The 21,776-nt window shown below is 45.2% G+C and overlaps 1 protein-coding gene across 4 annotated transcripts in view; it reads left to right on the top strand.

Moving 5' to 3' along the window:
- Nucleotides 1-14,694: 14,694 nt before the first annotated feature.
- The window catches only part of AMPD3 (adenosine monophosphate deaminase 3), a 55,376-nt gene continuing 48,294 nt past the window's right edge, over nucleotides 14,695-21,776 (top strand). The window contains exons 1-2 of one of the 4 annotated variants that reach the window (XM_070763267.1): nucleotides 14,695-15,076; nucleotides 15,660-15,757. In XM_070763267.1, coding sequence (XP_070619368.1) covers nucleotides 15,733-15,757 — 25 coding nt within the window. In that variant the 5' untranslated portion in view covers nucleotides 14,695-15,076; nucleotides 15,660-15,732. The remainder of the gene's footprint in view (nucleotides 15,077-15,659; nucleotides 15,758-21,776) is intronic. The other 3 variants (XM_070763275.1, XM_070763295.1, XM_070763286.1) reach the window with 3 other exon arrangements.

Below are 21,776 nucleotides of genomic sequence, written 5' to 3'. Positions count from 1 at the left end.
AAAAGACCAAATATAAGTATCTAAAATGAACAATTTGCGGTCCGGGTCAAATAGACCCGGGAACAGTACATTAGGGAGTTTTATTGAACAGCACAGCAGGGTTAAAGAAGGCATACCATTCTTACAGAGGAGTGATGACAAACCTTTTTTGGTCCACGTGCCAAAAGGGTGTGCGTGCATCCACTAGTGCATGTGCATGTATGCACATCCACGTGCACACCATGCTACCCCTGTGCATGCGCACAACTCCCCACCCCTGCGCATAAGCCTCACTGAACCCTGGAACAGTGAAAAAATAGCCCCATGAGCAAATCGGAAGTTTGGCAAAACAGACTTCTGGTTTGCCTGTTGGGCCGTTTTTCGCACCCCGGGTCTTCAGAAAATTCCATGAAGCCTCTGGAGGGTGAAATGCCTTCCCCAAGGCTGAAAATCATCTGGACAGCACATGCATGCTTGCTTGAGCTGACATAGAGCAGCTCATAGGGCCCTCCGATATGGCTCTATGTGCCATCTGTGGCACCCATGCCATAGGTTCACCATCACTGTTATAGAATGTAAACATTCAGTATAAATATTCAGGACTGATTTGTTCTGTCCTTAAGTAGAAAAAGATATGACCCCTAGACCTAGAGGGTCTTCCAGGACACAATTATTGACAGATAATGATTTATACCCTTAGGGGCAGCCTGTTTTATGTACCTAAAACTAGCTGGCTACTTCCAGGAATAACAGGAAAATCTCTTGCACTGCCTGCATTTCAGTTCCTTTTGCACATAATGTTGAGAAAGGAGCTCTCTCGCTCTTCACTACAAGCAGTGAAATGTTTTAGCTCTCAGCTAACAGTCTGGTGACAACCCTTTTGACTGCTGTTGACTGGGGCCTCTTGTGCAGGAAGAGTAACTGTGAAGGAGGCTCTTGTAACGAGGGGGTAGAAAAGAACTAGGAATATACTGGTTTATCTCTTGAAGCTATTTTTGAGCTAAGAACGATCCTCCAATAGTAATTTACAAATGAAAACATTATACAGTATTATAGAAAGTTTGAAATATAAAAACACAAAATTAAGAATACGAGGAAACCCAACGGCTGGTGAAAAATGAGTGAAAATTGTGTGACGTGTTGGAAAGTTAATGGAGAAATTAAAAAGGAAGTCTCTCTTAATAAAATAACTTTCCATCATTGATCCATAACCCAAATCAACAGAGTAATATCTCTAACACTTCAAGCACAGAGACATTCTTTGGAACTATATACTAATATTTTACATTTTTTATTCTTTCTTGCCATTTACACAAACAGAATAACTAATATCCTCTTTCTGCTCCCAACTCTCTGTAATAAGACTGAACATCAAAAAAGATCAAACCAAGGCCAGGATAAAACTTGTCAGAAGAGGTAGGTTTAGAAGTACAATATCATCCTTCATAACTAAGGTGACCAGATGTCCTGCTTTTGAGCAATTTGTCTCGCGTCCCACGGTGTTTTTAAAAAGTCCCAATTTTTTAAAAATGGGATGTCTGGTCACCTTACTCTAGGGGTCTTGTGGGGGGGAGGCATCTGCCTTCAGCCCCTTCCTGCAGAACTCAGCAAGGTAGGCGTGGCCGGTGGGCACAGGAAATCCATTCTTGGGAGGGGTGGATCGGCCACCGCGGGGCTCCGGAGGTGGATTTCTCTCTCTTTGGGGTTGCAGCCATTGTACGGGGCAGAAACGGCTGGAGGAAGGAGGGGCGAAGAGCAGCGGCAGCAACAGCGCAAAGTTGGAAGCTCTCTTAGGGGGGGTGTTATAAAGGTGTCAACATCCCTTCTTCTTTACCTGCGTCCAGGTAAGCTTACAAGAGGACCGGCACCACCTGGAGTTTTTCACCAACTGCAGCTTTAAGGGCTCTCAATTCTTCCCCCCTCCCATCTGAAAGGGCACAGACTTTCTTTGCACCCCCCCCCCCCCCCATTAATCCCTTCCCCAGACTTGGTCCCAGAGTGGGGCTCCTTCTCCCTGGCAGCTGCCTGTTGAACAGCCAGTGGAGAGTCAGCTGAAGTATCCCCCCCCTGGAGCACCCCCTTTCTGTCTCTCACACTGGCAAAGGGCCGAGTTTTGTCTTGGGGAGCTGGAAGGGGCATGGCCATTGTCTGGGAAGGGCAGAGGGTTGTCTGGGTGTGTGGGGTTGTTTTGGGGCAGGTTTTCTTTTTGGGTGAAAGAAAGTGCGTGTAAGGAGAGCGGGCTTAAAGCCAGGGAGAGGGAAAGTGAGGGCATCGGGGAAGGAGGGGTCGTCCACCACCACCATCCTGACAATGGGGTTATAATCTGGTCACTGTTCTGCCTGGACATGCCCAGAGATAAGTCAACCATACAAGACAGAAGAGCAATAAATCAAGGAAGTCTCTTTTATGTACAAAGGCTAAATGCCAACTTGAATGAAAAACCAATTATTGTTTTATGAGTCCAAAAGATCAAAGTTACTCACTCAAAAGTTCACCTGACATGTTTAAAATTGTGCCAGAGCAAAGGGGTGACTTATGAATCCATAAAGTCAGAATTCCACACTCAAATCCACACAGCCTTTTCCTGCTTGAGTGTCACAGAGTTCACAGAAATCCAAATCAGAATGCAACCACGCTGCAACAATCTTCTTTCCTCCAAACGCTAAGGATAAACACCCATGCCCAGCACTTCAACCCTCCCTTTTTTATCAGGGTTTCAGCAGCGTCATTAACTCTTAACAGCTGCACTCTATTATTTGTTTCTACGCTTGCGCAGCTGTTCCTGCCTTCTCAAGATCCTCCGCACGCAGGGGTTCAAAATAGGATTATTGATGACGTCTTCCCCTTCTGAGTCCAATGATCCTCTAGCTGGTGGCCTAGCTGGCTCCACTCATTCCCCTGCCTGTCTCTTCCTCCTCACTGCCTTCCTCTGCCTGTGTTTTGGCTTTACTGTCTGATGCATCTGGCTGCAACCACACTGGTCTTCTATAAACAGATGACTCCCACTGTTCCACATCAAAATCCCCAGCTACAGGAGCTGGCCTAAAGCCAACCACAACAGTCACTTTACCCATAACACACACACACACTGTTCTCACATCTCCCTTGAGTTAAAGTAAAAGTGATTACTGAAATTTTATGAAATGCATGTGCAAGATACAATTTTGCTTTCTGACTGATGTTCATGTGATGAAGTGAGATGCGTGTATGTGTGTGTGCACTTGTATAGAGAGGAAGCGATCTTTGTACTGAAACTTGTCCCCAAAGTTTCTAACCATCTCATCATATTGGCAGGAAGTTGGCCAGCAGTTGTCTTCTTGAAAGACTGAGAATGATGATCCAATCCAGAGAATTCCAAGAGATTCCATGAAAGAGATGCTAAAGCTCCGTAGGGAAGAAAAAGTTAGGGGCGTAGGACAGGGGTGGGTCCTAACCTACCTCACTGCCGGTTTGGTTCCTCCTATGCTGCGTGTGTGCCCTTTTTGGGTAAGTGCATGCTTTACATGTGTACACATGCACAGTGACAATTATTTTTTTAAAGGGAAAAGCAAGATGGTGACCACATGCACAATGCTGGAAACTTGGCCTCTGCACATGTGCAGAAGAAAAAAAAACCTGAAAAAATCCCCCCCAAATAAAATAAAAAATTAACTCTCCCCCCCAAAACAATTGGATTTTCTTTTTAAGAAGATGACGGCGTCCACGGACTGGCACTGACCAAACCAGTTCCGTGACATCACTGTGACTCAGGAAAACTGTTTTGAACCAGTCCGAACCCACCTCTGGCGCATGATGAAACAGGTTTCTGCCAATGAAAGAACAGACCACCCTTGGCAAAACTGCTGGGTGGGGGAAGGGGCGAAGAGTTTTGCTCCTATTGCAAATAACCTAGCACAGAGCCAGACATAAGTTAACTTAGTTCTGTAAATCAGACACTAAGTACTCGTCTAGAAGTGCTGCAAAGCTGTACCCTGTGTATTATCATTCAGGATATGAGCTTGCAAAATTTATACCACCTGAGCTTGCTTAACTTCCAGATATGCTGGGACTGCAGTTATTATTATTATTACATATACATTACAACAACATGAAATTATGGCTACAGAGTATTATCTTCATTCCCCCCACCATTAATTCTATTTTTATTTTCAGATCTTCATATTTTGTTATTTTCTCCAGTTCCTTTTCTTTTATTCTGCTGTCTCCAAGTATTGCCACATTAACTATCCAGACTTTTTTTTTTTTTGGTCCATGGATTTGTTATGCAGCAGGTGCTTGTCTGGTTAAATTCAAAGAGTGCTTTATCTTCTTTTTTTCTCTATTGCTTATTATTTTATAGTTCCACCAGTTTTTGCTCCTCGTTAAATTGTATTTCTTGTGAATATTTCAAGGCACCATTGTTGCTGCTTTGTCATGTTTGTTCTTTATAGTCAGTCTGTGCAATCTTCTTGCAGTCGCTAACCATTGTGTATTCACTTAATCCCAACTTTTTAATATGTAACTCAAAGCAATAAAACTACCTAATGTTCCTGCCACCTTATTTATCCCATAACAACAACTCTCTGTGTGGGTCGGGCTGAAAAAGAGTGACTGGCCCAAAGTCACCCAATTAATTTTCATGCCTAAGGCAGGCCTAGAGTCTTCTGGTTTGTAGGTCAGCACTTAAACCACAGTTCCTCAAATATTATATTTTAATTCTCTCTCCTCTTTGAATATTTGTTGATTGTAATCAAATTTCTCATTAAATATGCATTTAACAATTTTAGGTTTAATCATCAGATCAAGAATATGCATTGTCCATTTTGTCGCATCCTTCCAACCCAAGACTATTACCGCCTGAGCGCTTTCTATCGCTGCTTGTTTTATTTCTCTAAATTCTCCCATCACATTGCTTTTGACTAATACTGCCATTTCCTTAGTAATTATCCATCCTATATTTAACATCCTATTAATATTAATAGAGAAATCCTGAGTTTGTCTGATTGTCAATGTACACTAATCTAAAGGCCAACCTGGCAGCTGAAGGAACTGAGTCAGCTATTTCCCACTTTTAGTTTAGCAAACTGCTAAGGGTGCTTCCTTTAAGAGTAGTAACGGTAGCTTGTGCAAAATCTTAAGACATTGCAGGAGATGAACATGCCAAATCCACTGAGACCTAAGAACATCTGTGTAATTACTGGCACTTCAATTCCTCAATCCATCAAAAGCATTGATCTGCAGTTTTGTCTATAAACTTCTGCTAATCTGAAAAATGAACAAAAGAAACAAAAACCGCACCTCTGCCCTGGTCACCCTTACTCCCTATAAAAAGTAAATTTAACAACTGGCTCCACAGACATTCCAGCCCGCATATGTACTGTAGTTAATGTTCAGTGCACTTACCTGAAGTCAAAACTGTAGTGACCGAGAAGACAGCTGAAGCAGGTACAACTCAACTTTATTTAACATTAATGCAGAACAAGAATTACCACAACTTGACAGGTTATTTATACTCAGCAACCAACCAATGGGAACGCAACACTGTTCCCTCCAAATAGATCCCCCTACTGTTGCTAGGGACATAACACCCCTTTCCCCTAGGGGGCGCAGGCGTAATCTTCCAGATATGCCGGTCTACGTCGAACACGCTCTGAGCGACGGGGTGTCGACCTGTACGACGCAGTAAGGACAGGTGATTGAGTGTTGTTCTGGAACTCCCCCTCTGGGGCTTCACTATCAGCGATAGGTAAGACCTCCTTGTCAACAGTTGGAGAAGAGTGATATGATTCTTTTGCTTGTACCGGTTCTGGTGGGATTCTACCTAATGGAACCAATAATGCTTCTTGGGGTGTAGCTGGGTCCAATTCGCTTCTTTTTGGGCCATCCAGTTTAGCGCTCAGAGGCCTATTCAGTAGCGCATTATTGTTCGCCTCTGCCTCTGGGTCTAATTCCCCTTCCCGGCTCCTTAGTTGATCCACATGGCGATGCCACTCCCTGCCATCCTGCAATAGTATGGTGTAAGCACGGGGCCCCCGTAAATGGGTGATAGTACCCGCAACCCAACGCGGGGGCCCCATGAAATTTTGAGCGAATACTGGATCTCCAATCTGGAAAGTACGAGCGTCGGTCAACTGTCGCCCGGAGTTGGCATATAAGGGATGCATCCGATCTAATACAATTCGCAACCTTCGCCCCATTAATAGCTCCGATGGAGCCTTAGAGGTGGTGGCGCACGGTGTAGTGTGCTGTGCTAACAATAGCTCATTCACCCTCTCTTGCAAAGTGCCTTGAGTAATTTTGGCCAACATATCCTTGGTGCTGCGAACCATTTGTTCCGCCAACCCATTGCTGGCGGGGTGCCAGGGGACTGTCTTCGCGTGGCAGACCCCCAACCCAGCCAGGTATGCCTCAAACCCCCCAGAAGAAAATTGTGGACCGTTATCCGAAACTATAACGTCCGGGTATCCATGGGTCACAAACATGGCTGATAAAGCTCTGATAATCTCAAAGGTCATAGTGGACTGCATTATTTTCACCTCTAACCACTTAGAGTACACGTCCACAACAATGAACAACATCCTCCCTGCTACTGGCCCAGCGAGATTGATGTGCAACCGGGACCATGGCATGTTGGGGTTCTCCCATTCTAGAGGTGAAGCGGCTGGAGGGGCTGCTCGGGTCTGTTGACACGGAAGGCAACTTGCAACCTTCCGTTCGATCGCTTTGTCTAGCCCCGGCCACCAAATGTAACCCCTAGCCAACGCTTTCATTCGCACGACCCCGGGGTGGCCAATGTGTACCAACTCCAAAACCTTAGACTGTAATGACGCGGGAATCACGACTCTGGCTCCCCATAATATGCAGCCACGTAGTACAGACAGTTCTTTTCTGCGGACCCAATAAGGCAACAAATTTGGACTCAAACAAGAAGGAGGCCATCCCCGCATTATCCAGGATGTTACAACAGACAGAATTGGGTCCTTGGCTGATTCCAGCATAATTGTGGCAGCTGACACCTTGAGTGGGGATGCGTCGATGGCTAGAACTGTGGAAATGGGGGCCGGATCCATTAAAATAATGGGCAACGGGCAACGGCTGAGTGCATCAGCATGAGGAATACTCCTCCCCGGCCGATAAATTAATTCATATGAATAATTTGCTAAAAACATAACCCAACGATTCATGCGATGGGACAAAATCTCGGGGGTTTGACGGTTCCTGGCCAGAATTCCCAGTAGAGGTTGATGGTCTGTGACTAATTGGAAAGTACGGCCGTACAGGTAATGGTGGAAACGTTTAACTGCTGCCACCAACGCTAAGGCTTCCTTATCCAGCTGTCCGTAATTCCTTTCTGGCTGGCCTAGGGTCCTCGAATAGAATGCAATAGGGGCTTCTTTCCCCGAAGGCAACAAATGGCTAAGTACAGCACCGATGCCGTAGGGGGAGGCATCACAGGCTAAAATGAGTGGCAATTCTGTACTGTACTGAATGAGAACATCATGGGACACCAACAACTCTTTGATGGCTGTAAAAGCGCCTGCCTCAAGCTTCCCCCACCGCCAAGGAACCCCTTTAGTTAACAATCTATGAAGAGGCTCCACGATAGAAGCCTTGTGGGGGAGGAACATTGCATAGAAATTTAAAAGACCCAGGAATGACTGCAATTCCGCTTTTGACCTAGGCTCGGGGGCTTCGGTAATTGCCTGTACCTTAGCTGGGGTAGGGTGGATACCCCGACCATCAATAAGGAACCCCAGGAACTCCACACTCTGTGAGGCAAAGGTACACTTTTCGGTTTTCACCCTTAACCCCACCTCTTGGAATTTACTTAACACAGCCCGTACCCGCTGTAATAACTCAGGGCAGGATGACGCAGCGATGATGACATCATCGAAATAAGGTAAGGTCCCTGGAATTCCGTACAATAACCGCTCCATGAGCCCTTGGAATATTCCGGGAGCGGAGCTGATTCCGAATTGTAACCGTGTGCAACGAAATGCCCCCCGATGAGTGATGATAGTAGATTTGCTGTCTCAGGGTCCACGGCCAACTGCTGATATGCCCTGGACAGGCCAATTTTTGCAAAAACCTTGCCCCCCTCCAATGAATGTAGCAAGTGTGCCACCACAGGCACTGGATACGAGTGGTGTGCGAGTGCCCTATTAACAGTACACTTATAATCCCCACATAAACGTACTGACCCATCAGATTTTATAGCCATGACCAAAGGTGTTTCCCACTTGGCTTGGTCCACCGGTTCCAGTATTCCTAAGCTGATTAGTCGATCAAGTTCAGTGTCTACTTTACCCTTAATAGCCAGCGGCACACGGCGAGGCTTCAGACGCACTGGTGGAACCAAAGGGTCAACAGCCAGTGACACTGGGGTACCTGTATACTTCCCCAAGGTGCCATCAAAAACTGAGGGGAGCTCCTGGGCTAATTGCTGGGACATGGAACCATCAGTGACAACATTTACACCCATAATGGTAAACCCCAACGCTGAGAACCAGTCCAGGCCTAACAGACTTGTCAAAGGGCCATCTACTATTATGAGGGGCAACCGCCCACAAAAAGACTTGTAATGGACCGGAAAATAACCCTTTCCTACAGTAGGAATCAAGCGACCTTGGTAGTCCTTCAGAAACAGTGGACACGGCCCCAAACGCCCCTTTGACAAACGGGGAAAAAGTCGTTTTATGGTGCTCCAGGACATCAGAGAAACCGACGATCCCGTGTCGATCTCCATTGGGCACAAAGACCCCCCCACTCGCATGAACACTGTGATCTTTGTAGCAGGCAACAACTCCCTCTGCAGCTCTGACTCCGACCGGGTATGCAAATCAGTGATTGGCGGGACGGTTGACGAATCCCTGATGGTGTTGCAGAACTCACGTGACGAATCCCTGATGGTGTTGTAGAACTCTCGGCGACCAGACGACTCCCTTTGCCACCCTCTCTGCTGCGGAGGCCACGATTCCCGACCAGGAAATGACTGGAAGTTGGAGGAATTCCTCCAGGAACGGCACACTCGAGCAATATGCCCTTGCCTGCCGCAGCGGCGGCAATAAGCATCCCGGAAACCGCAAGTGGCTCGGGGGTGGTCACCGCCACCCCCCCCGCAAGTACTACGCGAACCTGCGGCGGCGCGGGACTCTCCCTGCGGTACTTGCCTATTTTTTGTTAAACTGGACAGCCTGTTCACTTCTTCCTCCTCCTGCTTCAAACTAGACTCAATGTCTGCTGGTAATGAAGGTGATACGACTGTGCTATGCGTGGCAGCTGTGACAGGCGGTATTTCCATGTCAGCCAAAGATTGAGTGGACATTTCCACAGCCCGGGCCTCCTTTAATGCAGCCGAAAATGTTAAATCTGTCATAGTCAATAGGCGGCGGCGCAGGCGGGTGTCTCTGACTCCATAAATTAAGCGATCCAACAAATAATCATCCAAATCCTGAAATTCACAAGACATAGCCGCGCGACGGAGGGCAGCCACAAACTGATTGTCTCTCCCTCTGCCTGGTTCCTATGATAGAACAGATAGCGCCTAGCACTTCGAGAAGGCGGGGGGGGGGGCATAATGATTTTGAAGCGTGGTGAGGAATTCCTCCCAGGGAACATCATGAATAGAACGAGGGGCAAAAAGGGAGAGGGAGGTTTCCAGCATTTCAGTCCCGCAAAAACTTAAAAAATACGCACGTTTACGATCACCAGAAAGGTTTTTATAGTCATTAGAAATGAGAAAGCACTCAAAACGAACAAGATATGCCTCCCAGGACTCCCCTTGAGGGTTGAAAGGGGGAAAAACTATTTGCGTAGACATCGTTAATTACCCAGCGTTTGTTCACAGGAATGTGGTGCTGGTTGAGCGTGTGGGTGTGGATTACCTCGTCGCCAGTGTAGTGACCGAGCAGACAGCTGAAGCAGGTACAACTCAACTTTATTTAACATTAATGCAGAACAAGAATTACCACAACTTGACAGGTTATTTATACTCAGCAACCAACCAATGGGAACGCAACACTGTTCCCTCCAAATAGCTCCCCCTACTGTTGCTAGGGACATAACAAAAACAAGCTTAAAAAATCCCAGTCATTCTTAAAAGGGAGTGGGAAACTGAAACAGCTTCAAGCCATCTTGCCTCTGGAAAGATCTGAAGACCAGGAAACAATAAGATCAATACAATGAGTGTTCCTGCAATTAGGAGAATGAATCAAGCCACATCCATACTGCAGCATGTTTTGTTATTTATAAGTTTCCTGCAGCTTCAAAGACATTGCAGCTGAGGCAGAGAAGGTCTTGAACACACAGTCTCATGGGATTAGAGAGGTTTCAGGTGGATGTTGAATTGGCACAGCAAATATTCTCATAGGAAATAATGCAAGCCTCCCTCCAGAGTGGGAAGCTGACTTAACTGTTTTTACTTCTTCTGGCATTAGGACTTGAGAAAGCAGTTTGCGGATAGAACTGAGTAAGTAGAGGAAAGCATGTTTACACTTCCTCGGTTGCAAATTACTTTAGCAGACAAGTAGCGATCCAAAGCACTGTGATTAAGAACTTACCTTATTTGACGTGCTGATTTTGGTGGTTTGCCCATTTGCAATTGTAAGAAAAAGAAAAGCTGACAACACCTTTTGCAAAACTAAGAAAATCTTGCATTTGTAGGTTTTTTTTTACTGAACAGAGGTGGGTTCTAACTTACCTCATTGCAGGTTCGCTTCCTCCCACCCACTGTGGGTGCGCACATGCTTTTGCACAGTACAAAAAAAATCAGAAAATTCCTCCCCTCAAAGCCAAAAACAAGATAACAATTGATTCATGATCAATTGGATAAAAATATATAACTATGTATATTATTGATATGCTTTGAGGTTATATGTATTTATGTATACAGTATATGGAAACTGTAAAGAAACCCCCCCCAAAAAATTACCAAAAAAAGAGATGGCAACGCTTGCACAGTGCTGGAAACTCGGCATCTGCACATGTGCAGAAGAAAAAAAAATGGAAAAAATTCCCCCTAACAAAATAAAAAAGAATCCGAAAATAAAGATGGTGGCACCCGCGGAGCAGCATTGACTGATCCCGTTCCATGACGTCATTGTGACATCACCAGCAGTTTGCTACTGGTTCAGGTGAACCAGTCCAAACAAGGAGGGACCCACTTCTGGAAAGGGCAGTGGAGAAGCTTTTCATACAAGGGCTATTTGGTGTAAAAATGGAGCTTGTTTTATTTTTCTTTCTTCCTTTCTTCAAATTCTGGAAATAAATAATAGTAAATAAAAGGAAATCTCTGAGATTTAAATCCAATAATCTAAAATCTATGTGGTTGAACAGATTTCATCCCTTACATAGGTTCTGTTTACCTATTATTATTAAGGTCATGACAAATTTTATTTATTTATTGGATTTATATGCCATCCCTCTCTGAGGACAATGACAAAAAAAATAAATGTTTTGATTAAAATGCACACAGAGCCATACATGTTTTGAAGAAATGTGACATGAGAAATGTAGCCTAGTTTACACTGCTTGGGACTACAATTGGTCTACAATTCTTATGTAAATTATGACCTGTTTATATAAAGTTTATGACCTATCAGAAGTAGAGAGCATGGTGCCTATTGAGTAATATTTGTTAGATGCATGAGTTATCCAGATAGGAGGATATAGATCAGCTAGAGCAATGTTTCCCAACCTTAACAACTTGAAGATATCTGGACTTCAACTCCCAGAATTCCCCAGCCAGAGGATATAGATCAGCTAGAGAAGATATGGTTCAGAGGAAGTCAGCTATAGTAAAATAATAAGAGACCTGGGGATGGAGCAGCTTCCCTTGAGGAAAGATTGAGACATTTGAGGTTTTTTAATGTAGAGAAAAGGTGTAATGGGTTGTGAAAATAACCTCGGGAGACAGGGAGGAGCCAGAATCTACACAAGGACAATCAAAAGCAGTATTGGGTTGCTAGCTGATATGGGCCACATTACGCACCGGTAATAAAACCGGCCATGCCCTCACAGCTCCAGATGACCATCGGGTGGGCGCGGGTGTCCCGGCAAGATTTTGCTTCTACGCATGAAGCAAAATTTCATGGGAGAATGTGTGCTGCATGAGATTTTGGCGATTTTTTGTTTCCACACATGCAAAAATTCTCACACATGCGCATCCCCTCACGAGATTTTGTTTCCTGCACTGCATGATGTGGATGTGCAGCACAAAGGATTTTGGCAATTTTGCGTGTGCGGAAGCAAGAAATTACAAAAACGTCTCTCACACACACACACAGTCATGAAATTTTGCTTCCTGCACCGCACAAAATGGACCAAAATTTTCAGCCTCAGGGAAAAACGTTGATCTTATACAGTGGTACCTCGACATACGAGTTTAATTCGTTCCAGACCCGAGCTCGTAAGTCGATCAACTCGCATCTCAAAGAATGCCTTTAGACTTTGTTTTTCGCGCCAAGATAACCGGAAGCAAGGAGATTCTTGCACCATCTAGTGGAAGTTCGGCTCGTATCCCGAAATTTGAGCTCGGGTGTCGAACAGAAATTTTGCTCGCGTCCTGGCTCGTAACTTGGAATACTCGCATGTGGAGCAACTCGTATCTAGAGGTACTACTGTACTCCAAAAAATACGGTAAATAACGATTGTATTAATATATCACATTAAATCAAAACAAAACAAATCACACTATCTGTTAAAGTGATCTGTGACTCCAGTAAGTCTCACGTTTGCTGTTTCTGTTCTAATGTGTGGCAATCCCGTCACTGTTCCTACAAGATTTATTTTACATATTCAGTGAGCAATTACATTGATTAATTAATTTATTTTTTCAACTTAGCATGGAGAAGTCCCTTTGGCATAAAGAGGTACTGAAATAAAGCAATAAAGAAATGAATATATTTCTTTGGAACTGATTGAGGAGAGAGATAAATTAGCTAGGATGAAATACAGCCTGAGCAAAAACAATAACTTACAACGAATACATTAATCTTACTGAATCAGATATATCCATTTTGCCCAGATATTTTCACATTAAGTTTTATTTTAATAATGTAATTATTCAGGATCTCACAGCCTTTTAAAGAACTTTTGGTCCATTGGGATGCAATTTACATAAGAATACAATGAATACATTCTTTCTTTCTTTTTTATCTTAGATCACAATATCTTGTCTGTGGCTTTCTTCCATGGAGTTGGAAGCAGATGTGGGTTTTAGCAGGTTCTGATCAGTTCTGGAGAACTGGTAGCTGAAATTTTGAGTAGTTCAGAGAACCACTAAATGTATTGCCTCTGACTGGCCCCGCCCCTATCTATCCTCTGCCTCCAGAGTCCCAGCTAATTTGGAGAAAATGGAGATTTTGCAGTAACCTTCCCTTGCCACCCCCACCAAGCCATGCCACACCCACCATGCCCTCAGAATCAGTAATAAAATTTTTGAATCCCACCACCGGTTGGAAATTGTACTTTATTTCTAAGTAGGAAATATTTGGACTAAGTCTGCTTAAAGTGAAGCAGCCTGCATTTTTACCAATGCAAAGGTGCTATGTAGTTAATCCACCTTTATCTTCTTAAATGTTTTCAATAAAATAAAAAAGACAGAAGCCCCTGTAGAAAAATATGGGACAACCTTGAAAACAATTCTTAAATGCAGCAAGTCCAATTGGGCTTGGCAACTGGTCCATATTGATGACCATTGCTGTATAAGTCATGTGATCGCCTTTTGCCACCTAGTCAATGGGGAAGCCAGATTTACTTAACAACTGTATTACTAACTTATCAACTGCAGTGATTCACTTAACAACTGTGTTAAGAAAGGTCATAAAATGGGACAAAACTCACTTAACAAATATCTCACCTAACAACAGAAACGTTGGGCTCAATTGGGGTTGTAAGTTGAGGACTTCCTGCATTCATATTAATCTTGTTGATCTCGACCTCCTTCCTCAAGGCAACAGCCCTGGGGCACAACATCTATATCAGGCACCCGAAAGAGCCAGGTGTAAATTCCACTGTTTTCGAGGGAGGGAAGACCCAAAAGTAGATTTTCAAGAGGCAACTGGACTTTCTGGTTTTTCTTTGAAGACATTTTGCTTCTCATTCAAGAAGCTGCTTCAGCTCTGAATTGAAGAAACTGAGCATCTTCACAGACATTTACAGCGATGGAGCATAATGGACCATCCCAGCATAGTGGCACAATGTTAAATGCCACCTGATTTCATCTGGAGAGATGCAAATGGCTGCATAGCTTCCCTTCCTCAATGCCTATGGAGATTCTCAGTCATCCAGGTCATGGTTGTCCCAAAGGTGCTTTTTTTCAAGAGGCAACCAGACTTTTTTGGTTTTTCTTTAAATTAGTTTCCTTCTGATTCAAGAGGCTTCTTCTGTTCTGATCATCCAGTCAGAGCTGAAGAAGCTCCTTGGATAAGAAGTGAAACGTCTTCAAAGAAAAACCACAAAAGTCATGTTGCCTCTTGAAAAAAGAAACACCTTTTGGGATATCCATCACTGTTTCTTCTTTTCCCCCTAATGTTTCTTTAAGCAACTTGTGAATGGGCTTGTTGTACTGCAGTCACCACTTTATTGTGGCAAGAAGATGCCTCAGATTCCTGAAGACTTCCCTTACCGAGAGCCCCTTTTAGTTCAGACACAACACACCCACCCGCCACACCTTTTCCCTTCCCTGCATCTCGCGTGAAAGGGAAGCTTTCCTATGGCCGGCCGGCCGGCGTTGTCATTCAAGGGCCGCCGCGAGGCCCGCAACCAAGCCTGGCCTCCCGGCGATCAGCTGCAGCCGGGCTGGCGCTTTATAACTCCAGCCAGGAGGCGCCCTACGCCTTGGCCAAGGTTCCTTTTCCTTGCAGGAAGTGTCACTGCTGCCGCGCCCCAGCGCTCCCTTTCGCCTTTTTCCACCAGTGGGGAACGAGCCGGCTTCCCCTGAGGCGACCCCTCCGCTTTCGAAGTTTCCTCTTCCAAACAACGGAGAAGAGCTCCGGCTGGCGGTCGCAGGGAAAGTCGACCCCGCCATCTCCTCCTCCTCCTCTTCCATATCCACGAGAGACATTGCCTGAGAGAGAAAAACCGCTGAAGGCACTGTCGGCTCAGGTTAGAGGCTGCGGTACGTTTGTCACGCCGCGCTTGGTGACCCTGGAGGAAAAGATAGAGAGAGGAAGGGAGAGAGAGGGAGGGAGGGAGGGAGGGAGAAAGCAGGGCTTGGTGGACTTTCAATGCCGGCAGAGGCGGTCCAGCCGGGCAGAGCCACGAAGGGCGACCGAGGGAGGGAAACAAGGTAGCGCGGACAAGGAGGAAAGCTGAGGCACGGGCTTAAACCCTCGCAGCGTTTGGGGTCGGGTGAGGTGGGGAGTATCGTATAAGGGGGTCGCACGCACGTCCTTCAGCGGAGCGCGCGCGCATCTTCGCTGTGTCCATACGGCGGTGCTTGGGACGCGCCCCTCCCGCATCCAGAAAGACTCTCAAAAATTTGCATAGGAGACCTACAGTATCTTGGTTTGTTGCCAAGAAGCCCTTGGAAGAAAAAAAAGGGTCGGGGGAGGGGTTGCAGCGGGAGGTGGTCGTTCTTCCTCAGGCCAACTGGTAACGCTTTTTTTAAAGCCGGCCGCGGCAGCTGCGGCACCCGGGCGAGATGTATGCGGCAGCTTCTGACCGCGGCGGCTCCTCCCCCTTCTGCCTCCTTTCCACAGCAGGCCGGCCGGCTCGCGCGAAACCTCCTCGCCCGGCAGCCAGAAAGCAACCCGGTTCGCCCCGAGCTCCACCATGACTGCTCCTGCTGGGACGCTGGGTAAGTCCCCGCGTCGCTGCTTTGAAAAGTAGGCGGTCGGGCTTAAAAAGCGCAAAGCTTGATGGAGGGAAAGGGCGGGAACGGGCTGCGGCCACGCCGTTGAACCCGGGACGGATGGAAACCTCCAGGCTCGAGCACCTGCAGAACTCCTCAGCCGGACCGGGGTGGGTCGGTGGGACGGGAATCCCCTTCCCGGGGCTGAGGCTCCCATCGCTTGGCTGCGCTCTCTCGGTTGCTCTCCCCGCGCTCTCTCTGTACTTCATCTTCCCTACTCCTCCCCACCCTTTAATGGCTTGTAATATAAAATATTCAAGCCCTAGTATATATCTCGCTCGATAAATGGTCTCTCGGCGTCTGGAAAGGGGAGAGGAGCGAGCCGACCCCGAAGAGATTACAAAAGGGAGAACCAGCTATTTAGTTTAACTTTGAAAATGGGGAAGGGGGGAGGTAAAAAATAAAGCATATTTATTTACTTATATATTATTTGGAGTTATATATGCCGTCCCACTGCCAAAGGACTCAGGGCGGCTTACAGCCAAACATATATGCAGGCATAGTTTCTTAAAAGGACAAGAGGGGGAAAAAGTCTGTTTCAAAAACCGCAGCAGTTAAGTTTTACCCCACTATTTTAGGGCTCTCCCGGCATCTTGGCTTTCATTTGTGTCCCCCCCCCCCACTGTTAGTAAGCAACTCCCTTGCATTCCCGTTTTGAAGATTATACTTTGCTGACCGTGAATTTGGTAAGCGTTTATAGGAGGAAGCAGATGCAGTGACATCATCGGATTTAGCCCATCTTTGGTGGTTCAGGAGCACTGCACATCACAGCATCTCCTGAATTTCTCCCCAAAGTTTTTTTTAATGTTTCTCTGTGTTCAACATACAACTTCATATGCCTTCAAATACATCTTAATATACACATATCATTTTTCAAATACAATAAACTAGATCACGTTCCAGGTGTGCTTTGTATTATTTCACCTGTATCCATCTTTCTTCTCTCCGCTTCCCTTTTTCTATCTATTCTGCCTCTGCTACCTACTTTCATACTCCTTCTCCTTCTTTCTACAAACATACCCTTCTCCTTCCTCCTCCTTTCTCCTACTCTTTCTCTACTCTTTCCCCTTTATCTCCTTCCTTCCCAGTTCCCATCCACCTTCTAAATCCTTCCCTAAGTGGCTACTTCTGTTACCATTACATAACAGATTAAAATGTTTCTCTAGCTCTTACCCATCATAATCATCCCTCTTTTTTCAAAATCTCCTATCTAATGTATTTAAATCTTGATTTTCAGTACATGTATTTTAACTCATGCTACATCCTTATCCTAGTTCTGTTTCCTGGGACTACCACCCACCAACAAATTCAATTTTGTTCCAGCTAGGTTAATCTCTTGAATTTCTTAGTGTTCACCAAATTTAATCTTGGAAAAATTATTTGCATGTTTTTGGGTGTAATGAAGTGCAGCTCAGCAATACCAGCTTCTTATATTTTTAGCTATCAGATAAGCCCGAGTTATAGCATTGGGAGTACATATGTATGTATGTACATACTCATACACATCTGTTATCACTACAGCAATGAAATATCTACCTGTGTAATGACATTTCTGTTTACCTAGTAAACAGAATATGTGTGTATAATTCTATATAGAACAAAGGATTGTACTTAAACCTTGCATTGTTTGTTGCTTACCACAAGATATTACTTTGAATGAGTGCTATTGGAAACTTTTTATAGAGATAAGAAAAAGGAAATAAAATACATTAGGCTTCTTGTAAAGAAATATGAAAGTTTAAATGCTTTGCTTCTTTATTATGTATCAGAATAGATCAATATTTAATGACTTTACCAAAGTGGTAAATCTGAGATGTAATTCAAGAATTGTACAGAACTGCAGGTTAAGATATTAGCATGCAACTTTTTGTTAATTGCAATTTTTGGCTTGTATGTCTTGGAGACATATACTTTGAATGGGCCAACATGCCCACTCAGTTTTTCAACCTTGGGTCTCTGATCCTAGCTTAAACAGCCTTGACTACACTACCTTTTAAGTACTCTAATGGATTTTGTGCTGTGTCCTGGTTTTTACTACATATTGGTGCAAAATCAGGAAAACTAAGTATACTTTATGCCGTTAAATATTTAATTACATAAATATTTTATTGACTGTGGAAACAATGAAGCATTGAAATACTGAAATAGCCATTGCATTTTTTAATAATATAGCTTACATTATCACTATTCACTATTCATAATTATATCATCATTTACCATTATTCTATAAAAACCTTATACCATAATTCAGGGGTCGACAAAGTTGTTCAGAATCTAGGAGCCAGCCAAAAAATTTAGGAGCCAGAATTTTTTTTAAGCAAACTTGGTTTTTAATTTAACAAAAAAAACATTACAAACGTTATAAACAACATTTTACTTTTAAAGATAATAAATATTATATTTTGATATTTTAGATTTTAGGCAACATTCTAGTGTTTTTCACTTTGCGTTTTGTGGCCATGAACATGCCTTGTGATTTTAGAGGGGAGATTTTAGATTTTAGATTTTAGAGGGGAGGGGCTTCCGCTTCTCTCCGAAGGCGGGTGAGCGGCCAAGATCGGAGCGTCTGTGTGCGGTGGGGGGGAGTGAAGGGGTTCGAGTAGGACAGTGATGGGCAACCTTTTGAGCTTGGTGTGTCAAAATTCGCCAAAAAACCGAGCATAACTCAGGTGGTGTGTCACCTTGAGAAAAAAACACTCTCACTCTCTCTCACTCTCTTCCTTCCTCTCTCATCTCTCACTCTTTCTTTCTTTCTTGCTCGCTCTCTCTCCCTCTCTCTCTTCCTTTCTTTCCTTCTCACTTCCTTCCACTTTTTTCTCTTTCTCTCTTCCTTCCTTCCCCTCTTCCCCTCCCTCTCCCTCTCTCCTACTCTTCTCCTACTCTTCCTCTCCTGCTTTTCTTTCTCCTCCTCCTTCTCTTCCTCCTCCTCTCCTTTTCCTCCTCTTCCTCCTCCTCTCATTTTTCCTCTTCCTCTTCTCCTTTTCTTTCTCCTCCTCCTTCTCTTCCTCCTTCTCTTCCTCCTCCTCTCCTTTTTCTCCTCCTCTTCTTTTTCTCCTACTCTTCCTCTCCTGCTTTTTTTCTCCTCCTTCTCTCCTTTTCCTCCTCTTCCTCCTTTCATTTTTCCTCTTCCTTCTCCTTTTCTTTCTCCTCCTCCTTCTCTTCCTCCTCTCCTTTTGCTCCTCTTCCTCTCCTTTTCCTCCTCTTCCTCCTCCTCTCATTTTTCCTCTTCCTCTTCTCCTTTATCTCTTCCTTCCTTCCCCTCTTCCTCCCTTTCTCTCTCCCTCTCGTTCACTTTTCTCTCCCTTCCCTCCTTCTTTCCTCTCCTCTTTCCCTCCCTCTTTTTCCCTTCTTTCTCTCCACGTCTCCGGCGGGCAGACGGCTTTGCTAACCGGCACAAGGCTCAAGCCAGCTGCCCGGGAAAGCCCTGTGCCAGCCAGGAAAGCCGGCTTTACGGGAAAGCAGTGCGCTTTTCAAATGTGCAACTCTTTCCTGGGCGGGGGGGGGGCGCCCGAACAGAGGCGGCGGGGGGGGGGGGTTCAAGGGACCAACAGCCGGTCCTTTTCGAGGCTGCGTTGTTGCAGCATCTGAGGCCGCCGCTGCCTCCGCCTCCAGGCGAAGGGATCTCCTCGGTGGGCGGCCTCGGAGGCTGCAACAACGCAGCCCCGAAAAGGACCGGCTGTTGGTCCCTTAAACCTGCCGCTGTCGCCCACTGCGGAGATCCCTTCGCCTGGAGGCGGAGGCGGCGGCCTCAGACGCTGCAACAACGCAGCCCCAAAAAGGACTGGCTGTTGGTCCCTTGAACCCGCCGCCGCCGCCTCTGTTCGGGCGAAGGGATCTCCGCAGTGGGCGGCAGCAACTTGAAGAGACCAACAGCCGATCCTCATTGAGCTGAGTTTCCTTTGGCTTCCTTCGAGGCAGCAGGTGAGCTTTGCAGTTTTACCTTGAAGGAAGCCAAAGGAAGCTCAGCTCGGGGGCAGGCCTGAAGCAGCCGCCGCCTACTCCGCCCCACGTTTCGGCCGCGCGAAGAAGCAAAAAAGCGGCACTGGAGGGACCAAGACGGTCTGCAGCTGAGCGTCTGGAGGAAGAGGAGGAGGAAAGCCAGGGGGCGGGGAAGAAAGTGGGCCTGCAATTGGCCAATTTCTTGCCTTCAGGGAGAGGAACTGCTGCTGCTCTGCCATAGAGTGCTTTCCTCCCCGCCCCCTGGCTTTCTTCCTTGCCACCGCCAGAAGCTCAGCAGCAGAGTGGAGGGGAGATTCGGGAGCAGCCGCGTGTCACCAAAAATGGCTACGCGTGTCAGTGCTGACACGCGTGTCATAGGTTCGCCATCACTGGAGTAGGAGGCGGAATGGAGGCAAGGGGGGGAGGGAGAGATGCACGCAAGCGCAGGGGACGCTGGGAAAGCAGCTCGCTCCGAGGTTGATGGGCGGAGCTACGGAAGCCAAGATGTACCATTTCTGGGCGTAAACACAAGGCGGGAAAAATATACTGTATACATACAGTACAGCAGGCAACATTTTCTAGGCGCCAGACAACATTTTCTAGGCGCCACTGGCGACCAGGCGCCTGGGTTTGTCGATCCCAGCCATAATTTATACACAGTTAATAACATTGATGCAAATGAGACTATTAACATACAGTGGTACCTCTACTTATAAACTTAATTCATTCCGTGACCAGGTTCTTAAGTAGAAAAGTTTGTAAGAAGAATCAATTTTTCCCATAGGAATCAATGCAAAAGCAAATAATGTGTGCGATTGGGGAAACCACTGGGAGGGTGGAGGCCCTGTTTCCTCCCAGGAGATTCCAAGAGAGGCCCCATGGAGGCTTCTCCCTGCCTTTTCCAGTTACAGTTTCAGAGGCTCGGGTTTGTAAGTGGAAAATGGTTCTTGATAAGAGGCAAAAAAATCTTGAACACCCAGTTCTTATCTAGAAAAGTTTGTAAGTAGAAGCGTTGTTAGGTAGAGGTACCACTGTATCTTATCACCCCTTTTCCATTCCATTAACTTTGCCTCTTCATCCATTCTCCTTTAGTCTCTCAAAAATTCCTCTTCCTTGTGAGTTTTTCCCTTCTCCTCTTAATTTTTTCCTTTTCTTCCGTTTACTTTTATATGTACAAATTCTTTTTTCTGAATTATTTTTCTTCCTTTTAAATATGTTATTTTTGGAACTCTCTTCACAATTCGGCCTAATCTCTTATTATTATTACCTCCTCTTCTTTTGATTGATTCTTTTGGGGTGATACAGTCCCCCATTTCTACTCTTTTCTTGTCCCAGTGTAATCATCTATCTGTTTTTTTATCAGTTTTTTCCCCTTCAATATACTTTTCTTATTCCTTATTTTTATTTTCCAACACTATAGGTTCTGAATGTTCTGTACATTCCATCTTCATTTCTGCTTTCTTATTACCTCTAATTTCCAAGAGCAATTATCTTCATGAATATATTTTAATAAGCCAATTAATTTTACGTAGGCAAACTCTTCCATCTTTAAATATCTCTTAATTAAGGGTTAAGTCCATATAGTCTCTTTATGTTTCAGTATTCTGGTATCCACTTTTAATATACAGTAGTACCTCTACTTAAGAACGCCACTACTTAAGAACTTTTCTAGATAAGAACCGGGTGTTCAATTTTTTTTTGCCTCTTCTTAAGAACCATTTTCTACTTTCCCGAACTCAGAAAAATTTCCCAGGAAATTTGAGAGCGGCACGAAGGCCCGGCCAGTTTCCTGCCATTTCCCCTGCGTGCTCCTCCTCGCCACCTCTTTTTTTTTAAGCCTTAAAGTTTTGGATTTTTTTGATTCCCCTCACCTCACCTTCTTGATTCAGCAGCAACTGTCCTCCTCCTCTTCTTCTTCCTCCTCCTCCCACCCAAATTCCAAGCTTTTATTTCTTTCCTAATGGGTTTGCACGCATTATTTGCTTTTACATTGATTTCTATGGGAAAAATTGCTTCTACTTAACAA

Source organism: Erythrolamprus reginae, chromosome 1 (genome assembly GCF_031021105.1).
Source record: "Erythrolamprus reginae isolate rEryReg1 chromosome 1, rEryReg1.hap1, whole genome shotgun sequence".
Lineage (NCBI taxonomy): Eukaryota > Metazoa > Chordata > Lepidosauria > Squamata > Dipsadidae > Erythrolamprus > Erythrolamprus reginae.
Note: the sequence above shows the minus strand (reverse complement) of the source record. Positions and strands in the feature narration are given on the sequence as shown.